Source organism: Somniosus microcephalus, chromosome 3, assembly GCF_052327205.1.
Source record: "Somniosus microcephalus isolate GS21.2 chromosome 3, FLI_Smic_1.0, whole genome shotgun sequence".
NCBI lineage: Eukaryota > Metazoa > Chordata > Chondrichthyes > Squaliformes > Somniosidae > Somniosus > Somniosus microcephalus.
This window is the reverse complement of record NC_140989.1, coordinates 134618294-134636221: the sequence shown is the minus strand read 5'-3', so window position 1 is coordinate 134636221 and position 17928 is coordinate 134618294. Positions and strand designations below refer to the sequence as shown.

The 17928-nt window shown below is 46.3% G+C and overlaps 1 protein-coding gene across 2 annotated transcripts in view; it reads left to right on the top strand.

Moving 5' to 3' along the window:
* macrod2 (mono-ADP ribosylhydrolase 2) overlaps positions 1–17928 on the top strand; it is a 1321175-nt gene that overhangs the window by 1263586 nt on the left and 39661 nt on the right. For both annotated transcript variants that reach the window (XM_085981648.1, XM_085981646.1), the window contains 2 exons: positions 14450–14515; positions 14925–15011. In XM_085981648.1, coding sequence (XP_085837774.1) covers positions 14450–14515; positions 14925–15011 — 153 coding nt within the window. The remainder of the gene's footprint in view (positions 1–14449; positions 14516–14924; positions 15012–17928) is intronic.

Sequence of the window (17928 nt, the reverse complement as noted above, 5' to 3'; positions counted from 1 at the left end):
TAGGCCGCTCACAAGCTTTTCCATTTGAAGTACCGCGCATGCACAGAAATGTAAAGGGACCGCGCATTGAAATAAACAGGCCGCGCATATCAAAGGGAATAATCTTCTTCTTCTTCTTAGGCAGTCCCTCGGAACTGAGGATGACTTGCTTCCACATTAAAAATGAGCTCGCATGTGACTGATTAGTCCAATGCGGGACCTACAGTCTCTGTCACAGGTGGGGCAGACGGTGGTTGAAGGGGCGGGTGGGTGGGGTGCTTGGGTTGACGTGCGCTCCTTGCGCTGCCTGCGCTTGGCTTCCGCTTGCTCCCGGCGAAGAGACTCAAGGTGTTCGGCGCCTTCCCAGATGCAGAGATCGCACCTGACGTTATCGGTAGGTTCATTATCAGGCTGGACATTAAAGAGCCCTAAAATAAAAACAGAAAATGCTGGAAATACTCAGCAGGTCAGGCAGCATCTGTGGAGAGAGAAACTGAGTTAACGTTTCAGGTCGATGACGTTTCAGGTCGATGACCCTTTTTCAGAACTGGTTCTGATGAAAGGTCATCGACCTGAAATGTTAACCTGCTGAGTATTTCCAGCATTTTCTGTTTTTATTTCAGATTTCCAGCATCTGCAGTATTTTGCTTTTGTATTAAAGAGCTCTATACTGAATCTGAACTGTGCTACAAACCTGTGATAGTATGTATAAATATTTACAAATGACACTCCCAGCATTGTTGTCCCACACCTTGATGAGTAAAACCATGCACATCGACTGGTCTGTGTTGGTGTTTATACTCCACGCGAGCCCATCTATTAGACATGAATACAGATGTTTTCCCCCCGCTGACCTGTTGTCACGTAACAGTGCTGTGTTTCAAAAAAAATTTTTAATCTTCAGGCCTAATCTTTTGCACCCGGCACAATACACATTTTGTACCGGTTCAGTTTCCAATATCCACTTACACATCAGTTTTTTTTAAAAAAGCCTTTACTTTTTATTGATACTAGCTGCTCTGAAGGATGAATTATTTTACATGAACAGGATTTCAGTCGGTGCAGAGAGAACGCCAGTGAAAAATTAAAATGTCTAAATGAGAGCAATTGGTAGATTTGACTTTGAAAAATTTAATTTTCGACAAAAGAAAATTAATTTAATTCTTATTAGTTTATACCGGGGAGGTTTTTGCCATCATTTACAACTATTCTGACACCTAAGCGTTTAGCAGATACTTAATCTTTTTTCACTAATTGTTGAAATCACTCGTATCCCCTCATTGCGATTATTGTTGGGAGCTGAACAATTTAATTCATCTTGACACACAAAACGTTGTGTGCAGCAAAGCTTCCTCGGTACTCCTTGCAACAGAGCCATTAGTGCGCTAGTGTGATTTATCTGCAACAAAAAAAAGAGGTTGATTGCCTTTGAAGAGCAAGATACTGTGTTTGAGTTGTCAGATTTACAAGTCTTTTAAGAATGGCCCAACATCAGAATGCATCCCACACAAGTTAAAGATACAGCTCTCTTCAGCAAACTCCAGCTCTTATGGTCAATCATCTAACAATCATTTTGCACTTCAGCTGGCAGGCATTAGTTGCGCATTCTTAATTTTTTTAAGTAAGTGTATCATGTCACTTATTTATAATCTTTAAAATATGTCTCCATAAATGGTACTGTGTTCATTTGAATTGTCAGCACACAGTGCTATTTTTATTAAGTGTATTTTGTTCCTCGTGTTTTATGCTCTGATTGAACTACAAGTCCAGTTTAGAAACTGTGAAGTGGGAGCGATCTCTGATAAATAGAAATGGTGCAGACTCATTCAGTTTTGATGTGATCAGAGTTGAGCATTCAGTAACAGTGCCAGAAATTAATACAGGTGAGATGATCGGTTTAGAATAACTACCAGCTGCCACACAATGAAAGCAGCGTGGTGTAGTGTACATCCTCGGCACATGGAGAGTTAGGTCCTCAGACTCAACTTCTGCACTACAAAATTTCCAAACCTTTCAAATTACAACAGGATAATGAAATATAATTTTTTGGCATAAAAACATAAGAACTAAGAACTAGGAGCAGGAGTAGGCCATACAGCCCATCGAGCCTGCTCCTCCATTCAGTAAAATCACAGCTGAACTTCGACCTCAACTCCACTTTCCTGCCCTATCCCCATATCCCTTGATTCCTTTAGTGCCCAAAAATCTATCGATCTCAGTCTTGAATATACTCATCGACTGAACAGCCACAGCCCTCTGGGGTAGAGAATTCCAAAGATTCACCACCCTCTGAGTGAAGAAATTTCTCCAAATCGCAGTCCTTATCCTAGATTATGACCCCTAGTTCTAGGCTCTGCAGCCAAGGGAAACAGCCTCTCAGCATCTACACAAGACATAAGATAAGACATTTATACCCTCTCAGGTGGACGTAAAACATCTCATGGCATTAAAACAGGGGAATTCTCCCAGTGTCCTGGCCAACATTTATCCCTCAACCATCATTACCAAAACAAATTATTTGGTCGTTGCTATTTGTGGAAGCTTGCTGTGCTCCAAATAGACTGCTGTGTTTTCCTACATTACAACAGTAGTTACACTTCAAACATACTTTCATGGCTGTGATGCACTTTGGGACATACTTTGGACATTTTTGTCTAATTACACGTCTGTGAAGCACCGTGGAAAGTTTTTTAACTTTAAAGGCACTATATAAGTGCAAGTTGTTGTTGTTATAACGAGTAATGACAACATTTGGAGCTTGAGCAGCAGCTGGCGTCACTGTGGTGCATCCGTGAGGCTGAGAGCTACGTGGATAGCATGTTTCAGGAGGTTGTCATCCCGCAGCTAAGGACTGTGCAGGCAGAGAGGGAATGGGTGACCGCCAGACAGAAGAGGCTGACCAGGCAGGTAGTGCAGGAGTGCCCTGAGTGCATCTCACTCTCCAACCAGTATTCTGTTCTGAGTACTAGTGAGGGCGATGGTTCCTCTGGGGAGTACAGCCAGAGCCAGGTCCATGGCATCACGGGTGGCTCAGCTGTACAGAGAGGAGAGGAGGAAGATAGGGAAAGCAATAGTGATAGGGGATTTGATAGTTAGGGGAACAGACAGGCGTTTCTGCGGCCGCAGACGTGACTCCAGAATGGTAAGTTGCCTTCCTGGTGCCAGAGCCAAGGATGTCACTGAGCAGCTGTAGAACATCCTGAAGGGGAGGGTGAACAGCCAGAGGTCGTGGTCCATATCGGTACCAACGACATAGGTAGAAAGAGGGATGAGGTCCGGCAGGCAGATTTTAGGGAGCTAGGAAAGAGATTAAAAAGCAGGACCTGAAATGTCTCTGGATTACTCCCAGTGCCACACGCGAGTGAGTATAGAAATAGGAGGATAGAGCAGATTAATGCGTGGCTGGAGAGATGGTGCAGAAGGGAGGGCTTTAGATTCCTGGGGCATTGGGGCCAGTTCTGGGGGAGGTGGGACCTGTACAGGCTGGACGGGTTGCACCTCAACAGAGCCGGTACCAATATCCTTGTGGGGAGGTTTGCTAGTGCTTTTGGGGAGGGTTTAAACTAAGTTGGCAAGGGGGATGGGCACCAGGATGTAGCATTAGAAAGGAGAAACAAAGGGCACCAAGGATTGGGAGAGATGGTTAACACTAAAGTAAGAAATAGTAAGGTATTAGGTAGGGTCAGACTAAGAGAGAACACAGGATGGTCTAAGATAGGTTTACAGTGTATGTAAACGCATAAAGCATAGTAAACAAGGTTGCTGAGCTGCAGGCACAAATAGCCTCATGGAAATATGATGTTGTGGCAATAACGGAGACCTGGCTCAAAAAAGGGCAGGTTTGGGTTTTAAATATTCCTGGATATAAGGCGTTCAGGAAAGATAGGGAAGGAAAGATAGAAGTTGGGACGGCAGTATTGATTAAGGAGAATATTACAACGCTGAAGGGAAAGGATGTACTGGAGAGGTCAAGGACAGAATCTATTTGGTTAGAGTTAAGAAATAATAGAGGTGCCATTACACTACTGGGTGTATTCTATAGGCCACCAACTAGTGGGAAAAATATGGAGGAGCAAATTTGCAGAGAAATTACTGAGAGATGCAAAAACTATAGAGCAGTGATAATAGGGAACTTCAACTATCCTAATATAGACTGGGATAGTAATAGTGTAAAGGGCATAGAGGGGGAAGAATTTCTGAAGTGTGTTCAGGAGAACTTTCTTGATTAGTATGTTTCCAGCCCAACAAGGAAGGAGGAATTGCTGGATCTGGTTCTGGGGAATGAGGTAGGTCACGTGAAGCAAGTGTCAGTAGGTGAACATTTAGGGAACAGTGATCATAGTATCATAAGGTTTAGATTAGCTATGGAAAAGGACAGGGATCAATCTAGAGTAAAATACTTAATTGGAAGAAGGCAAATTTCAGTGGGATGAGAACGGAACTTGCCCGGGTAAATTGGAATTAAAGATTGGCAGGCAAAACTGCAGTGGAACAATGGGCTGCCTTTAAAGAGGAAATAGTTCAGGTACACTCGAGGTGCGGGAAAGGTAGGGCAACTAAAGTCAAAGCTCCCTGGATGATGAAAGGGATAGAGAGTAAGATAAAGCACAAAAAGAACGCGTATGACAGATGTCAGGTCGAGAATACATCTGAGAATCAGGCTAAATATAGAAAGTTCAGAGGAGAAGTGAAAAAGATGATAAGAGGGGCAAAGAGAGGGTATGAGAATAGAATGGCAGCTAACATAAAAGGTAATCCAAAAGTCTTCTGTAGGCATATAAGTAGTAAACAGGTACTAAGAGGAGGGGTGGGGCCAATTAGGGACCAAAAAGGAGACTTCCGCATGGAGGCAGAGAGTATGGTTGAGGTACTAAATGAGCACTTTACATCTGTCTTCACCAAGGAAGAAGATGCTGCCATAGACACAGTGAAGGAGGGGGTAGAGGAGGTACTAGATGAGATAAGAATTGAGAACCATGAGGTACTAGAAAGGCTGGCTGTACTTAAAGTAGATAAGTCACCAGAACCGGATGGGATGCATCCTGGGACGCTGAGGGAAGTGAAGGGAGAAATCGCGGAAGTACTGGCCATAATCTTCCAATCCTCCTTAAAAATGGGGGTGGTGCCAGAGGACAGGAGAATTGCAAATGTTACACCCTTGTTCAAAAAAGGGTGTAAAGATAAACCCAGCAACTATAGGCCAGTCAGTTTAACCTCGGTAGTGGGGAAGCTTTTAGAAAATAATTAGGGACAAAATTAACAGTCACTTGGACAAGTGGATTAATTAAGGAAAGCCAGCACGGATTTGTTAAAGGTAAATCGTGTTTAACCAACTTGATCGAGTTTTTTGATGAGGCAACAGAGAGGGTTGATGAGGGCAATGCGGTTGACATGGTGTACATGGATTTCCAAAAGGCGTTCGACAAAGTGCCACATAATAGGCTTGCCAGCAAAGTTGAAGCCCATGAAATAAAAGGGACAGTGGCAGCATGGATACGAAATTGGCTAAGTGACAGGAAACAGAGTAGTGGTGAACGGTTGTTTTTCGGACTGGAGGAAGGTATATAGTGGCGTTCCCCAGGGGTCGGTTCTAGGACCACTGCTTTTCTCGATATATATTAATGACTTAGAAGTCGGTGTACAGGGCACAATTTCAAAATTTGCAAATGACACAAAACTTGGAAGTATAGTGAACAGTGAGGAGGAGAGTGATAGACTTCAAGAGGACATAGACAGATTGGTGGAATGGGCGGACACGTGGTAGATGAAATTTAACACAGGAAAGTGTGAAATGATACATTTTGCTAGAACGAATGAGGAGAGGACATAGAAACATAGAAGATAGGAGCAGGAGTAGGCCATTCGGCCCCTCGAGCCTGCTCCGCCATTCAGTGAGATCATGGCTGATCATCCAAATTCAGTACCGTGTTCCTGCCTTCTCTCCATATCCCTTGATCACTTTAGCCTTAAGAAATATATCCAACTCCTTCTTGAATATATTTAATGAATTGGCCTCTACTGCCTTCTTTGGCAGAGAATTCCACAGGTTCACCATTCTCTGGGTGAAGAAATTCCTCTTGATCTCTGTCCTAAATGGCTTACCCCTTATCCTTAGACTGTGACCCCTGGTCCTGGACTCCCCGACCATCGGGAACATCCTTCCAGCATCTAGTCTGTCTAGTCCTGTTAGAATTTTATAAGTTTCGATGAGATCCCCTCTCATTCTTCTAAACTCCAGCGAGTACAAGCCCAATCGACCCAATCTCTCCTTATACGTCATTCCTGCCATCCCAGGTATCAGCCTGGTGAATCTTCGCTGCACTCCTTCCATGGCAAGAACATCCTTCCTCAGATAAGGTGACCAAAACTGCACACAATACTCAAGATGTGGCCTCACCAAGGCCCTGTACAACTGCAGCAAGACATCCTTGTTCCTGTACTCAAACCCTCTCGCTACGAAGGCCAACATACCATTTGCCGCCTTAACCACCTGCTGCACCTGCATGCTTACTTTCAGCGACTGGTGCACAAGGACGCCCAGGTCTCGTTGCACTTCCCCTTCTCCCAATCTATTGCCATTTAGATAATAATCTGTCTTCCTGTTTTTGACACCAAAGTGGATAACCTCGCATTTATCCACGTTAAATTGCATCTGCCATGCTTCTGCCCAATCACCCAACCTGTCCAAATCATACTGGAGTTTCTCGGCATCCTCCTTACAGCACACACGCCCACCCAGCTTTGTGTCGTCTGCAAACTTGGAGATAGTACATCTAGTTCCCTCGTCCAGATCATTAATATATATTGTGATAGCTGGGGTCCAAGGACCGATCCCTGCGGTACCCCACTAGTCACTGCCTGCCACTTGGAAAAAGAGCCGTTTATTCCAACTCTTTGCTTTCTGTCTGCCAACCAGTTCTCTATCCAAGTCAATACCTTGCCCCCAATCCCATGTGCCTTAATTTTACACTCTAATCTCTTATGCGGGACCATATCGAAAGCCTTTTGAAAATCCAAATACACCACATCCACTGGTTCTCCCTTATCTATTCTACCAGTTACATCCTCAAAAAATTCCAGTAGATTAGTGAAGCATGATTTACCTTTTGTAAAGCCATGTTGACTTTGTCCGATCCGGTCACTTTTTTCCAAGTGCTCTGCTATTACATCCTTTAGAATGGACTCTAGCATTTTCCCCACTACCAATGTCAGGCTTACTGGTCTGTAATTCCCCGTTTTCTCTCTACCACCCTTTTTGAACAGTGGGGTAACATTAACTACACGCCAATCCATGGGTACTGTTCCAGAGTCTATCGAATTTTGGAAGATGACCAGCAATGCATCTACTATTTCTAGGGCCACTTCCTTAAGTACCCTAGGATGTAGATTATCAGGCCCTAGGGATTTATCGGCCCTCAATCCCATCAATTTCCCTAACACCATTTCCCTACAAATACTGATTTCTATCAGTTCCTCCCTTTCATTAGACCCTATGTTCCCCGACATCTTTGGGAGGTTATTTGTGTCCTCCTTTGTGAAGACAGAACCAAAGTATGTATTTAATTGGTCTGCCATTTCTTTGTTCCCCATTATAAATTCCCCTGATTCTGACTGCAAGGGACCTACGCTTGACTTCACCAATCTTTTTCTCTTCACATATCTATAAAAGCTTTTACAGTCAGTTTTTATGTTCCCTGAAAGCTTACTCTCATACTCTATTTTCCCCCTCTTAATTAATCCCTTTGTCCTCCTTTGTTGGATCCTAAACTGCTCCCAATCCTCAGGTTTACTGCTTTTTCTGGCCAATTTATATGTCCCCTCTCCTTGGATCTTATGATATCCCTAATTTCCCTTGTTAGCCACGGTTGAGTCACCTTTTTTGTTTTATTTTTATGCCAAACTGGGATGAACAAATTCTGTAGTTCATCCATGCGATCTTTGAATGTTTGCCATTGCCCATCCACCGTCAACCCTTTGAGTGACATTCCCCAATCAGTCCTACCCAACTCGCACCTCATACCATCGTAGTCTCCTTTATTTAAATTCAGGACCCTAGTCTCCGAGTCAACTATTTCACTCTCCATCTTAATGAAGAATTCTATCATATTATGATCGCTCCGACCCAAGGGGCCTCGCACAACAAGATTGCTAATTAATCCTTTCTCATTACATAATACCCAGTCTAAGCTGGCCTGATCTCTAGTTGGTTCCTCGACATATTGGTCCAGGAAACCATCCCGTACACACTCCAGGAATTCCTCCTCCACAGTAGTGTTACTAATTTGGTTAGTCCACTCTATATGTAGATTAAAGTCACCCATGATAACTGCTGTGCCCTCATTGCGCGCTTCTCTAATTTCCCGTTTAATGCCATCCCCGACCTCCGCATTACTGTTTGGAGGCCTATATACCACTCCCACAAACGTTTTCTGCCCCTTGGTATAGGTTTATATGTTCCCTAGGACATAAAGGGTACAATCCTAAACGGGGTGGAGGAACAGAGAGACTTGGGATATTTGTGCACAAATCATTGAAGGTGGCAGGGCAGGTTGAGAACGCAGTTAGAAAAGCTATGGGATCCTGGGCTTCATGAATAGAGGTAGAGAGTACAAAATCGTGGAAATTATGATGAAGCAGTGTAAAACACTGGTTCGGCCTCAACTGGCGTATTGTGTCCAATTCTGGGCACCGCACTTTAGGAAGGATGTGAAGGCCTTAGAGAGGGTGCAGAAAAGGTTTACAAGACTGGTTCCAGGGATGAGGGACTTCAGTTACATAGATAGACTGGAGAAGCTGGGGTTGTTCTCTTTAGAGCAGAGAAGGTTGAGAGAGGATTTGATAGAGGTGTTCTTGGACCCCAGCTATTCACAATATATATTAATGATCTAGACAAGGGAACTAGATGTAATATCTCCAAATTTGCAGATGACACAAAGCTGGGTGGGCCTGTGTGCTGTGAGGAGGATGCCGAGAAACTCCAGGATGATTTGGACAGGTTGGGTGATTGGGCAGAAGCATGGCAGATGCAATATAACGTGGATAAATGTGAGGTTATCCACTTTGGTAGCAAAAACAGGAAGGCAGATTATTATCTGAAAGGCAATAGATTGGGAGAAGGGGAAGTGCAACGAGACCTGGGTGTCCTTGTGCACCAGTCGCTGAAGGTAAGCATGCAGGTGCAGCAGACGGTTAAGAAGGCAAATGGTATGTTGGCCTTCGTAGTGAGAGGGTTTGAGTACAGGAACAAGGATGTCTTGCTGCAGTTGTGCAGGGCATTGGTGAGACCACATCTTGAGTATTGTGTGCAGTTTTGGTCGCCTTATCTGAGGAAGGATGTTCTTGCCATGGAAGGAGTTCAGCGAACATTCACCAGGCTGATACCTGGGATGGCAGGAATGACGTATGAGGAGAGATTGGAACGATTGGGCTTGTACTCGCTGGAGTTTAGAAGAATGAGAGGGGATCTCATTGAAACTTATAAAATTCTAACAGGACTAGACAGACTAGATACTGGAAGGATGTTCCCGATGGTCGGGGAGTCCAGAACCAGGGCTCACAGTCTAAGGATAAGAGATAGGCCATTTAGGACAGAAATTAGGAAGAATTTCTTCACCCAGAGAGTGGTGAACCTGTGGAATTCTCTACCACAGAAGGCAGTAGAGGCCAATTCATTAAATATATTCAAGAAGGAGTTGGATATATTTCTCAAGGCTAAAGGGATCAAGGGGTATGGGGAGAAAGCAGGGACCGGGTACTGAATTTGGATGATCAGCCATGATCGCATTGAATAGCGGAGCAGGCTCGAGGGGCCGAATGGCCTACTCCTGCTCCTATCTTCTATGTTTCAAAATCATGAGGGGTCTGGACAGAGTAGATAGAGAGAAACTGTTCCCATTGGTGGAAGAGTGAAGAACTAGAGGACACAGATTTAAGGTGATTGGAAAAAGAACCAAAGGCAACAAAAGAAAACACTTTTTTACGCAGCGAGTGGTTAGGATCTGGAATGCACTGGCTGAAAGGGTGGTGGAGGCAGACTCAATCACTGCTTTCAAAAGGGATTTGGATAAGTACCTGAAAGAAAACAATTTGCAGGGCTGCAGGGAAAGGGTGATGGAGTGGGACTAACTGAGGTGCTCTTGCAAGCAGCTGGCATGGGCCAAATGGCCGCCTTGCATGCTGTAACCATTCTATGATTCTATGATATCAGTACAGCTTCCACATCTCTCTCGGGTAGAGAATTCCAAAGATTCACAACCCTCTGAGTGAAGCAAATTCTCCCCATCTCAGTCCGAAATGGCCGACTCCTTATCCTGAGACCTGAGGCATGTTTGAAATGTTCAAGGCTACATAACAAACTACCCTATCTTTCACCAACTCTTGTCACTTGCCCAAATCTTGCACTTGAATCAGCATTTATTTTTCTCAAACTGTGTGTAAATAGAAGCCCAAGAAATTGAACTTTGACACAAAAGCAAAATACTGCAGATGCTGGAAATCTGAAATAGAAACAGAAAATGCTGGAAATACTCAGCAGGTCAGGCAATGTCTGTGGAGAGAGAAACAGAGTTAACGTTTCAGGTCGATGACCCTTCGTCAGTTCTGACCTGAAACGTTGGCCCCGATTTTCTCCCAGCCGTCGGGTGGGTTTTCAGGCGAGCGGGGGCCGAAAATCGCAGAAATAGGGGGTCGCGACCCCCCGCCCGATTCCCCGCCCCACCCGACTTTCGCCCCCGTGTTTCAGCGCGACCCGAATCAGTCCCGCCCGCCGCAGGCGGGAATGGTCGGCAGGAGCCTAATGATCAACACAGGGTCAGCTACCTCAACATGACTGAGCAGCAGTGCCAGAGACGGCTCCAACTTTCGTGAGAGGTTGTGACAGACATCTGCGCAATGCTGCAGCAAGACCTGGAGCCCAGAGCACCAGGTCCACACTACTTACCAGTGGCCATCAAAGTCACCACTGCACTCAACTTTTATGCCTCAGGCTCCTTCCAGGGATCAGCAGCAGACATCAGCGGCATCTCCCAGGTGGCCGCACACACTTGCATCACACAGGTAACCGATGCCCTCTTTGCCCTCGCGCACAATCACATCCATTTCAGCAGGGATCGCGCAAGTGTGAGGGCGCGAGCGCTTGGATTAGCTCAGCTTGCAGACTTTCCAAGTGTGCAGGGCATCATTGACTGCACACATGTGGCCCTTAGGGCACCCCACCGCAATCCAGGAGTTTTTGTCAACCGCAAGGGCTTCCACTCCCTTAACGTTCAGCTGGTGTGTGACCACAAGAAGGTGATTTTGCATGTTTGTGCCAAGTACCCTGGCAGCTGCCATGACTCCTTCATACTGCGCCAGTCTACTGTGCCTCCGCTATTCAGTCCGCCAAGCGAACTTCAATGATGGCTACTTGGAGACAAGGGATATCCCCTGCGCGCTTGGCTAATGACGCCGTTGAGGAGACCAGCCAGCGAAGCTGAGGAGCGCTACAACTTCAGCCACATTACCACCAGATGCATTATCAAGCAAACCATCGGATTGCTAAAGATGCGCTTCAGATGCCTCGATAGATCAGGTGGAGCCCTACAGTACTCATCAGCCAGGGTCTCCAAAATCGTCGTGGTATGCTGTGTGCTTCACAACATGGCACAGCGTTGTGGCTTGCCGATTCCGCAGGACCAAGAGGCTCCTCACAGAGCCGCCTCGGACGAGGATGATATGGAGGAGATGGATGGAAACGAGCATCCTGCAGAGGCCCGCCAACTAGCGGCACCAGTGCGCGAGAACATTGCTGGGCGGAATGCAAGTAACGCACTCATCCTGGGCAGATTTGCATAGCCTGGTACATCAAACACTGCAGCCTCACTGCTTCTTAACTGACCATGGACAGTGGCCCATGCCTACACATTCCTACCTATTTGACCAGCTTGCTGACATCTGCAAGTTATCCTAAGGCCTCTATGTGATATCCCCATTCGCCAAATGACAGACGCCATAACTGCAGCAGTTGCCACCAGATTTTTTATGTACAGGAAAATGATGGCATTAAAACTATTTACAAGACTTTTCACCCAAGTGACTACCCTTGTGATTAGTGGTGCTTTATTCTTCTCTTACGCGTGCTCCTACGTAGTGCTACCCCTGTGGCTTCAGCAGATGTGGAGGCCCCTTGCTCACTTTCCTGCTGCGCCTGTCTCGACACCTTTGGCGGGCGTCCTCTGGGGTGGCGAGCCTGTGAGGGCTCGCCAGCAGTCTGCTGCTCCTGCGGCTGTGCAGGGCTTGAGACTCCTATCTCACTGGGGTGTGGACTCCGGCGGGCCTCTGACCGAGGGCTCTGAAGTGGCATGGAAGTGTGAGCGCGTGGAGAGGAACCCCCACTTCCTTGAGGTGTGCCAACAACCTCCCTCTCATGGGTCAGCTCCCCCTCAGCGCCTGCAAGTGGCTGGAGAGCACCTTGCTGCACATCAGGGGGGCCTTGGGGACCCGTCTCAGCACTGGAAGTCCTGCTCAGAGGGACTTCCACAAAGGTCTGATTTTGGTGCTCAATAGATGCCCATCGCTCCTCAAGAGATGCCATTCTATTCAGAGCACTCACCATGTTTTCGACACCCTGGCGACTAAGCTCCTCCATGGCCGCAGCCCTCCTCTCCTCTGCTGCAGCTCTCCTCTCTTCGGCTGCAGCCAGCATTGCCACGGAGGTAGGCATCCTTTCCGTGGTGATGCTTTCATGCGCCAATGACTCCAATAAGGCTCTGCTCATGCTCGCCATGGACTCCTCCATTCGCTCCACACTCGCAGCGACCCTGGAGACAAAACCTCCCAGAGACTCCTGCATCTGTGCATGGAGATCCATCACCTCCTCTCTTGCAGATGGACCCAGAGGCATAGGGTCGACATGCAGCTGAGCAGAGCTGGCAGAGCCCTGCGCCCTCTGACGAGGACTCTCCACTGCTGTCCCTGTCTCCACAATCTGCTGATGCTCACTTGTGAGCTGTGATACACCAGGTGACAACTCTACTCTATGCCCCGAAGGTCCCACCGAGGTGGGAGTGTCTCCGCTGGTGCTGGGTGCGCTGAATTCTGCTGACGCTGTGCCATCAGAGGCTGGAGCTTCCTCTGAGGAGTCTGGCTGCAAAGCCTCTTCCTCCTCGGCAGTGGCGACGGGGGCACCGGATGGTCCTGTGGGGGAGTAAAGGAAAGAGTTAGAGATGTGATGGCAAGGCTACTTGCACATTGGATTTGGCATATGCTCATAAGTCCAAATGATGTGGCTTCAGTATCATATCAGCAACTTATGCTATGTCAATGAGAGAGATGGGGAACTATTCTGTCACCAGCTTGTGGGCTTGCTCCTGTCTCTCCTGCCCCAGCATCCACAGGCACGTCACACCCAGCAATCTCCATCACAGCTTCCTCCCAGGAGCTGAGGTGGGCGACTGAGGGTGGTCCTCCTCCAGTCCTCGCACGCTCTCGTCTATTGTGAGCTCTCTTTTCCTGCAATGAGAGAGACAAGTGGAGTTTGAGTGCGAGTGCAGGAGTGAGTGTGGAGATTGTATAGCATAGATGCTTAGAAGGAGACAAAGATGTTGTGAGGCTGCAAGACCAAGGGCCCTCCCTGTGTGTTGTTAGTTGTGTTCCAAGCATCAGAGTGAGAGGCAGTGTGAGGGCTGGATGGTGGAATAGTTATGTGAATGTGAGCATAGAGAGATACGGAATGGGTAAGGGTGCATGGATGTGACTGTGAAGTGGGATGTGGAGGAAGAGATTGCTGAAGCTGAGTGCTGTTGGGGAAAGGCAATGGGGATCAGGTTGAGGGTGATGGAAACTTCGTACTTACTTTTCCTGTACGGTGAAGGTCATGGAAGCACTTCCTGCGCTGCATCCAGGTCCGGCGGGTAACTCCCAGAGAGTTTACCTCTGCAGCCACCTCCATCCAGGCAGCCCTGGTCTCTTTGGGAGGCCTCTTCCTCCCTGAGCGAGGGAAGTGGACCTCCCTGTGGGCCCTTACCCTATCCACCAAGGTCTGCAGTGACGTCTCGTTGAATTTGGCAGCAGCTCGGCCTCTGCTGCTGGCAGCAGCTGGTGCAGGCTCCTCAGCCATTGTGCAAGAGTGGTTGAGAAGCCTGCAGAGGTGGAGAAGCTTGCTGGACACTTTAAAAGCACCACGAATGATGACATCATACTGTGGGGCTTTCTGACTGGAAATGGACAATTAGCAAGGCTGCCCACACGCTGGAACTTGAGGGAAAATTGCGTGCAGCTGGCTGACCCATTTTTTTTCGGGTCGGAACCCGACATTCAGGGAACCCAAAAATTTCTCGCACGATCCAGAAAATCGGGCCCGTTATCTCTGTTTCTCTCTCCACAGCTGCAAATTGAACTTTAATATTGTTCAACCATATTGAGAAAGTATTTCAAAGCAAATGACCTGTTTTTATTATCTGCCTACTATTCAGTATTGTGTTTGTTTTTGCAGTACCATTAGTAAGTCACGATGATGACTCTAAACCAAGTGACGTGTACATGGACAGCCAGATTGAGGGTAAGAACTAACGTCACACATTTAGCAAAACCAAAGACAATGAAGAATGTACTGAAATCACAATGGATACTTTCTCAGTGGCTTGCTTCTGTATGTAGTTCATGGACTCCATAGATGAAGAAGTTCACACATTGAAGGGACGAGCACGTATCCTTCACTTGCACGTTGAAAAAGGTTTCCCAATTTGAAGCAGTTTAAATTGGGCTAAATTCAGATTTTCGTGAAATTAACCCAGAATTGTGCATTTCCCATTACCTTGGTTCATTGTTTGGAATACCAGCGATCTCTAATAATTATTTTTGGCATCTAACTGGTACCATGGCATCTTAAAAACAGGACATGACACAGTTTTGCTTTGGATTTTAAAAACATGTTTTCATTCACAGTTTTTTTTAAATTTACTTTCCAGAAATGCCTGAAGACAGCAAAATCCTTAGCCAGCCTTGTACCCAGACAGAAGAAATGGAGATGGGCAACTCCCAGGATCAGTCAAAGGGTAAGAACTCATTTATACTCCAGCAAGAGAACAACTAGGGTATCTTGCAACCGAATTCCGTGTACAGTTGCAACACTTATTTCCACCTCCGTGAAATTGCCCGCCTGTGATGCAACGAAGGTTCACTAGATTGATTCCTAGGATGAGAGGGTTGCCCTATGAGGAGAGATTGAATAGATTGAGACTATATTCTTTGGAGTTTAGAAGAATGAAAGGTGATCTCATTAAAACCTATAAGATTCTGAGGGGGTTTGACAACCTAGATGTTGAGAGGTTGTTTCCCCTGGCTGGAGAATCTAGAACCAGGGGGCCTGGTCTCAGGATAGGGGGTTGGCCATTTAAGACTGAGATGAGGAGAAATTTCTTCACTCACAGGGTTGTAAATCTTTAGAATTCTCTACCGCAGAGGGTTGTGAATCTTTAGAATTCTCTACTGCAGAGGGCTGTGGATGCTGAGTCTTTGAGCATATTCAAGGCTGAGATAGATAGATTTTTGGACTCTAGGGGAATCAAGGGATATGGAGATCAGGCAGGAAAGTGGAGTTGAGGTCGAAGATCAGCCACGATCATATTGAATGGCGGAGCAGGTTCGAGGGGATATATGGCCTACTCCTGCTCCTAATTCTTATATTCTTATGTTTTTATGTCCATATTTACACCGCTCACTCAAAAGCCTCATCCATACCATCATCACCTCCAGGTTCAACTTCTGAACTGCAGTCCTCGTTGTAATGTATGTACCTTTAAGGGGAGAACTACTTTTTACAGCTCCTGTATACTGTCGTACCGGCAGTGACCACACCTGTATATAAACCCTGAGTAGGGATCTGTATAGTTAGTTTTAGAGTAACCCTCATCCAGTAAACACCTATTGATTGTTCCCTGCAGTCTCTTGCCTAGTTATTGAAGGACACACAACATCAAGATACACGGATCTAACACTCGTTGACTTCCTAAGCTCCATACTACATAAACTCCCAACTTGCCCCCTACTAAATCCAGATCACTTTTTACCCCTATTCTCACTAGTTCACCATCCTCCAATGCATTCATTCAAAACTTGTGACTTCTTTTAGAAATGCCTCAATGGCCTTGCCCCAATTTATTTCTGCAGGCTTCTGCAGTCCTCTGTCCCAGGTCTTGCTCTTGCTTTCCAAATCTGGCCTACTGTGTGTCACCCATTCCTCCCATCCAACATCAGTAGCAAAACCTTCAACCATCACTCCTCAGTTCCCTTCCCCATCTTGAGAGCCTCCTCAAAACTTACCTCTTCACTCCCGTCTTTGGTCACCTCCACTACTACTTCTCCTAACTCCCACTTGTTGTCTTTTACTCCCCTTCTCCCCCCTACCACCCCCATAAACCTTTTATTGAAGCACCTTGTGGTGTTTTGTTATATTAAATGTTCAATATACAGTGTGCTGCTGTTCTCATTTTTACCATGGTTACTCAGTGTAGATGGGAGCAGAAAGTTGTAAAGGGACATAGACAGATTAAGCAAGTGGGCAAAACGGTGGCAGATGGAGTTCAGTATGAGGAAGTGTGAGCTTTGGACCTAAGAAAGATAGATCAGAGTATTTTCTAAATGGTGATAAGCTAGGAACTGTGGAGCAGCAGAGAGATTTAGGAGTCCATGTAAAGAAATCACTAAAAACTAGTGGACAGGTACAAAAAATAATTAAAAAGAACTAATGGAATGTTAGCCTTTATCTCAGGGGAGCTGATTGGAACATGGGGGTGGGGTCGGGAGACTGAGATTTGGATGGGTGGTGGGTCAGGGCACTGATTGGGACTGGGGGGTTTGGGAGACAGATTTGGATGGGGGGGCCGGGATGCTAAGTCTGAGATTGGGCCGGAGGTCGTAAGATTGGCACGGGGGTGGTCGGGCGATTGGTTCAGGAGTCGAGAGCAAAACTGGGATCAGGGGTATTGGGGCGTGGGAGTGAGAAGAATGGGGTGGGGGTGGGGGTGGGATCCAGCATTTTCTGCAGAGCTGGGAGCAATGTGGTGGGTGAGAGTGGTGCTGAAAATTCATCAGCCAGTAAAGGGGTGAGTGAAATCTGGGGACCTTATTGTGGGTAAATAGTGAAAAATTGTTTCCGTATTACGCCCAAAGAATGGGCAAAATCCAAACCAATTTCTATCCCCTAGTGTGTCCAAATAACCTTCGCTGAATGTGGCCCACGCCAAATACCAGGATGTCGGATCAAGCCCACCCTGTAAATTGAGTTTCCGCTAGTTAGCGCAGGTTTTATCAGCACAATCCAGCTGAAATCAGCCGAACCAGCACAAAAGATCGGGGAATTTTAAACACAAGTTACATTCATTGTAAATCGAGTTTCCACGATCTTTAACACTGGTTTAAAAGAAATCGCGCTGGAAACCGGCCCCGCCCACAAAACTGGCCCCGCCCCCACCCTTCGCATCTGTTTCCGGAGGCTCTTCAGATGAAGCTCATTTTTTTTAGGCGCACAGGCACTAGTAGGCACGGTTTAAAAGTTTTTACATATTAAAAATTATTTTTAAGGTTACTGTTAAATACATCAATTAATATTTTTTCATGCAAAAGAAAAAAAGAAACGATTCCGTTGTATTTCGCTGCCCGATTGCGCTGGTTCATGGGAGATTTTACGTTTGTGATTATGTAAATGAGTTTGGGCGGAAATTTGAACCATAACTTCACTTCGGAAAACCAGCGCAATTTCAAGCGCAATTTGCGCTTAGTTTCCCAATTGTGTCCAAAGCGGAAACTCCACCCAGCGATGAATTCCTTCATTCAAGTCATTGATATACATGGAGATTGTTTAAAATGTGAATGGCCCATCCTAGAGAGTGCCATTGAAGATTGTCCCCCTGCCAGAGTCTTGCAGCACCTTTCACACCCACTTCGGGCAGGAGCTTCAGACACCAACCCCAG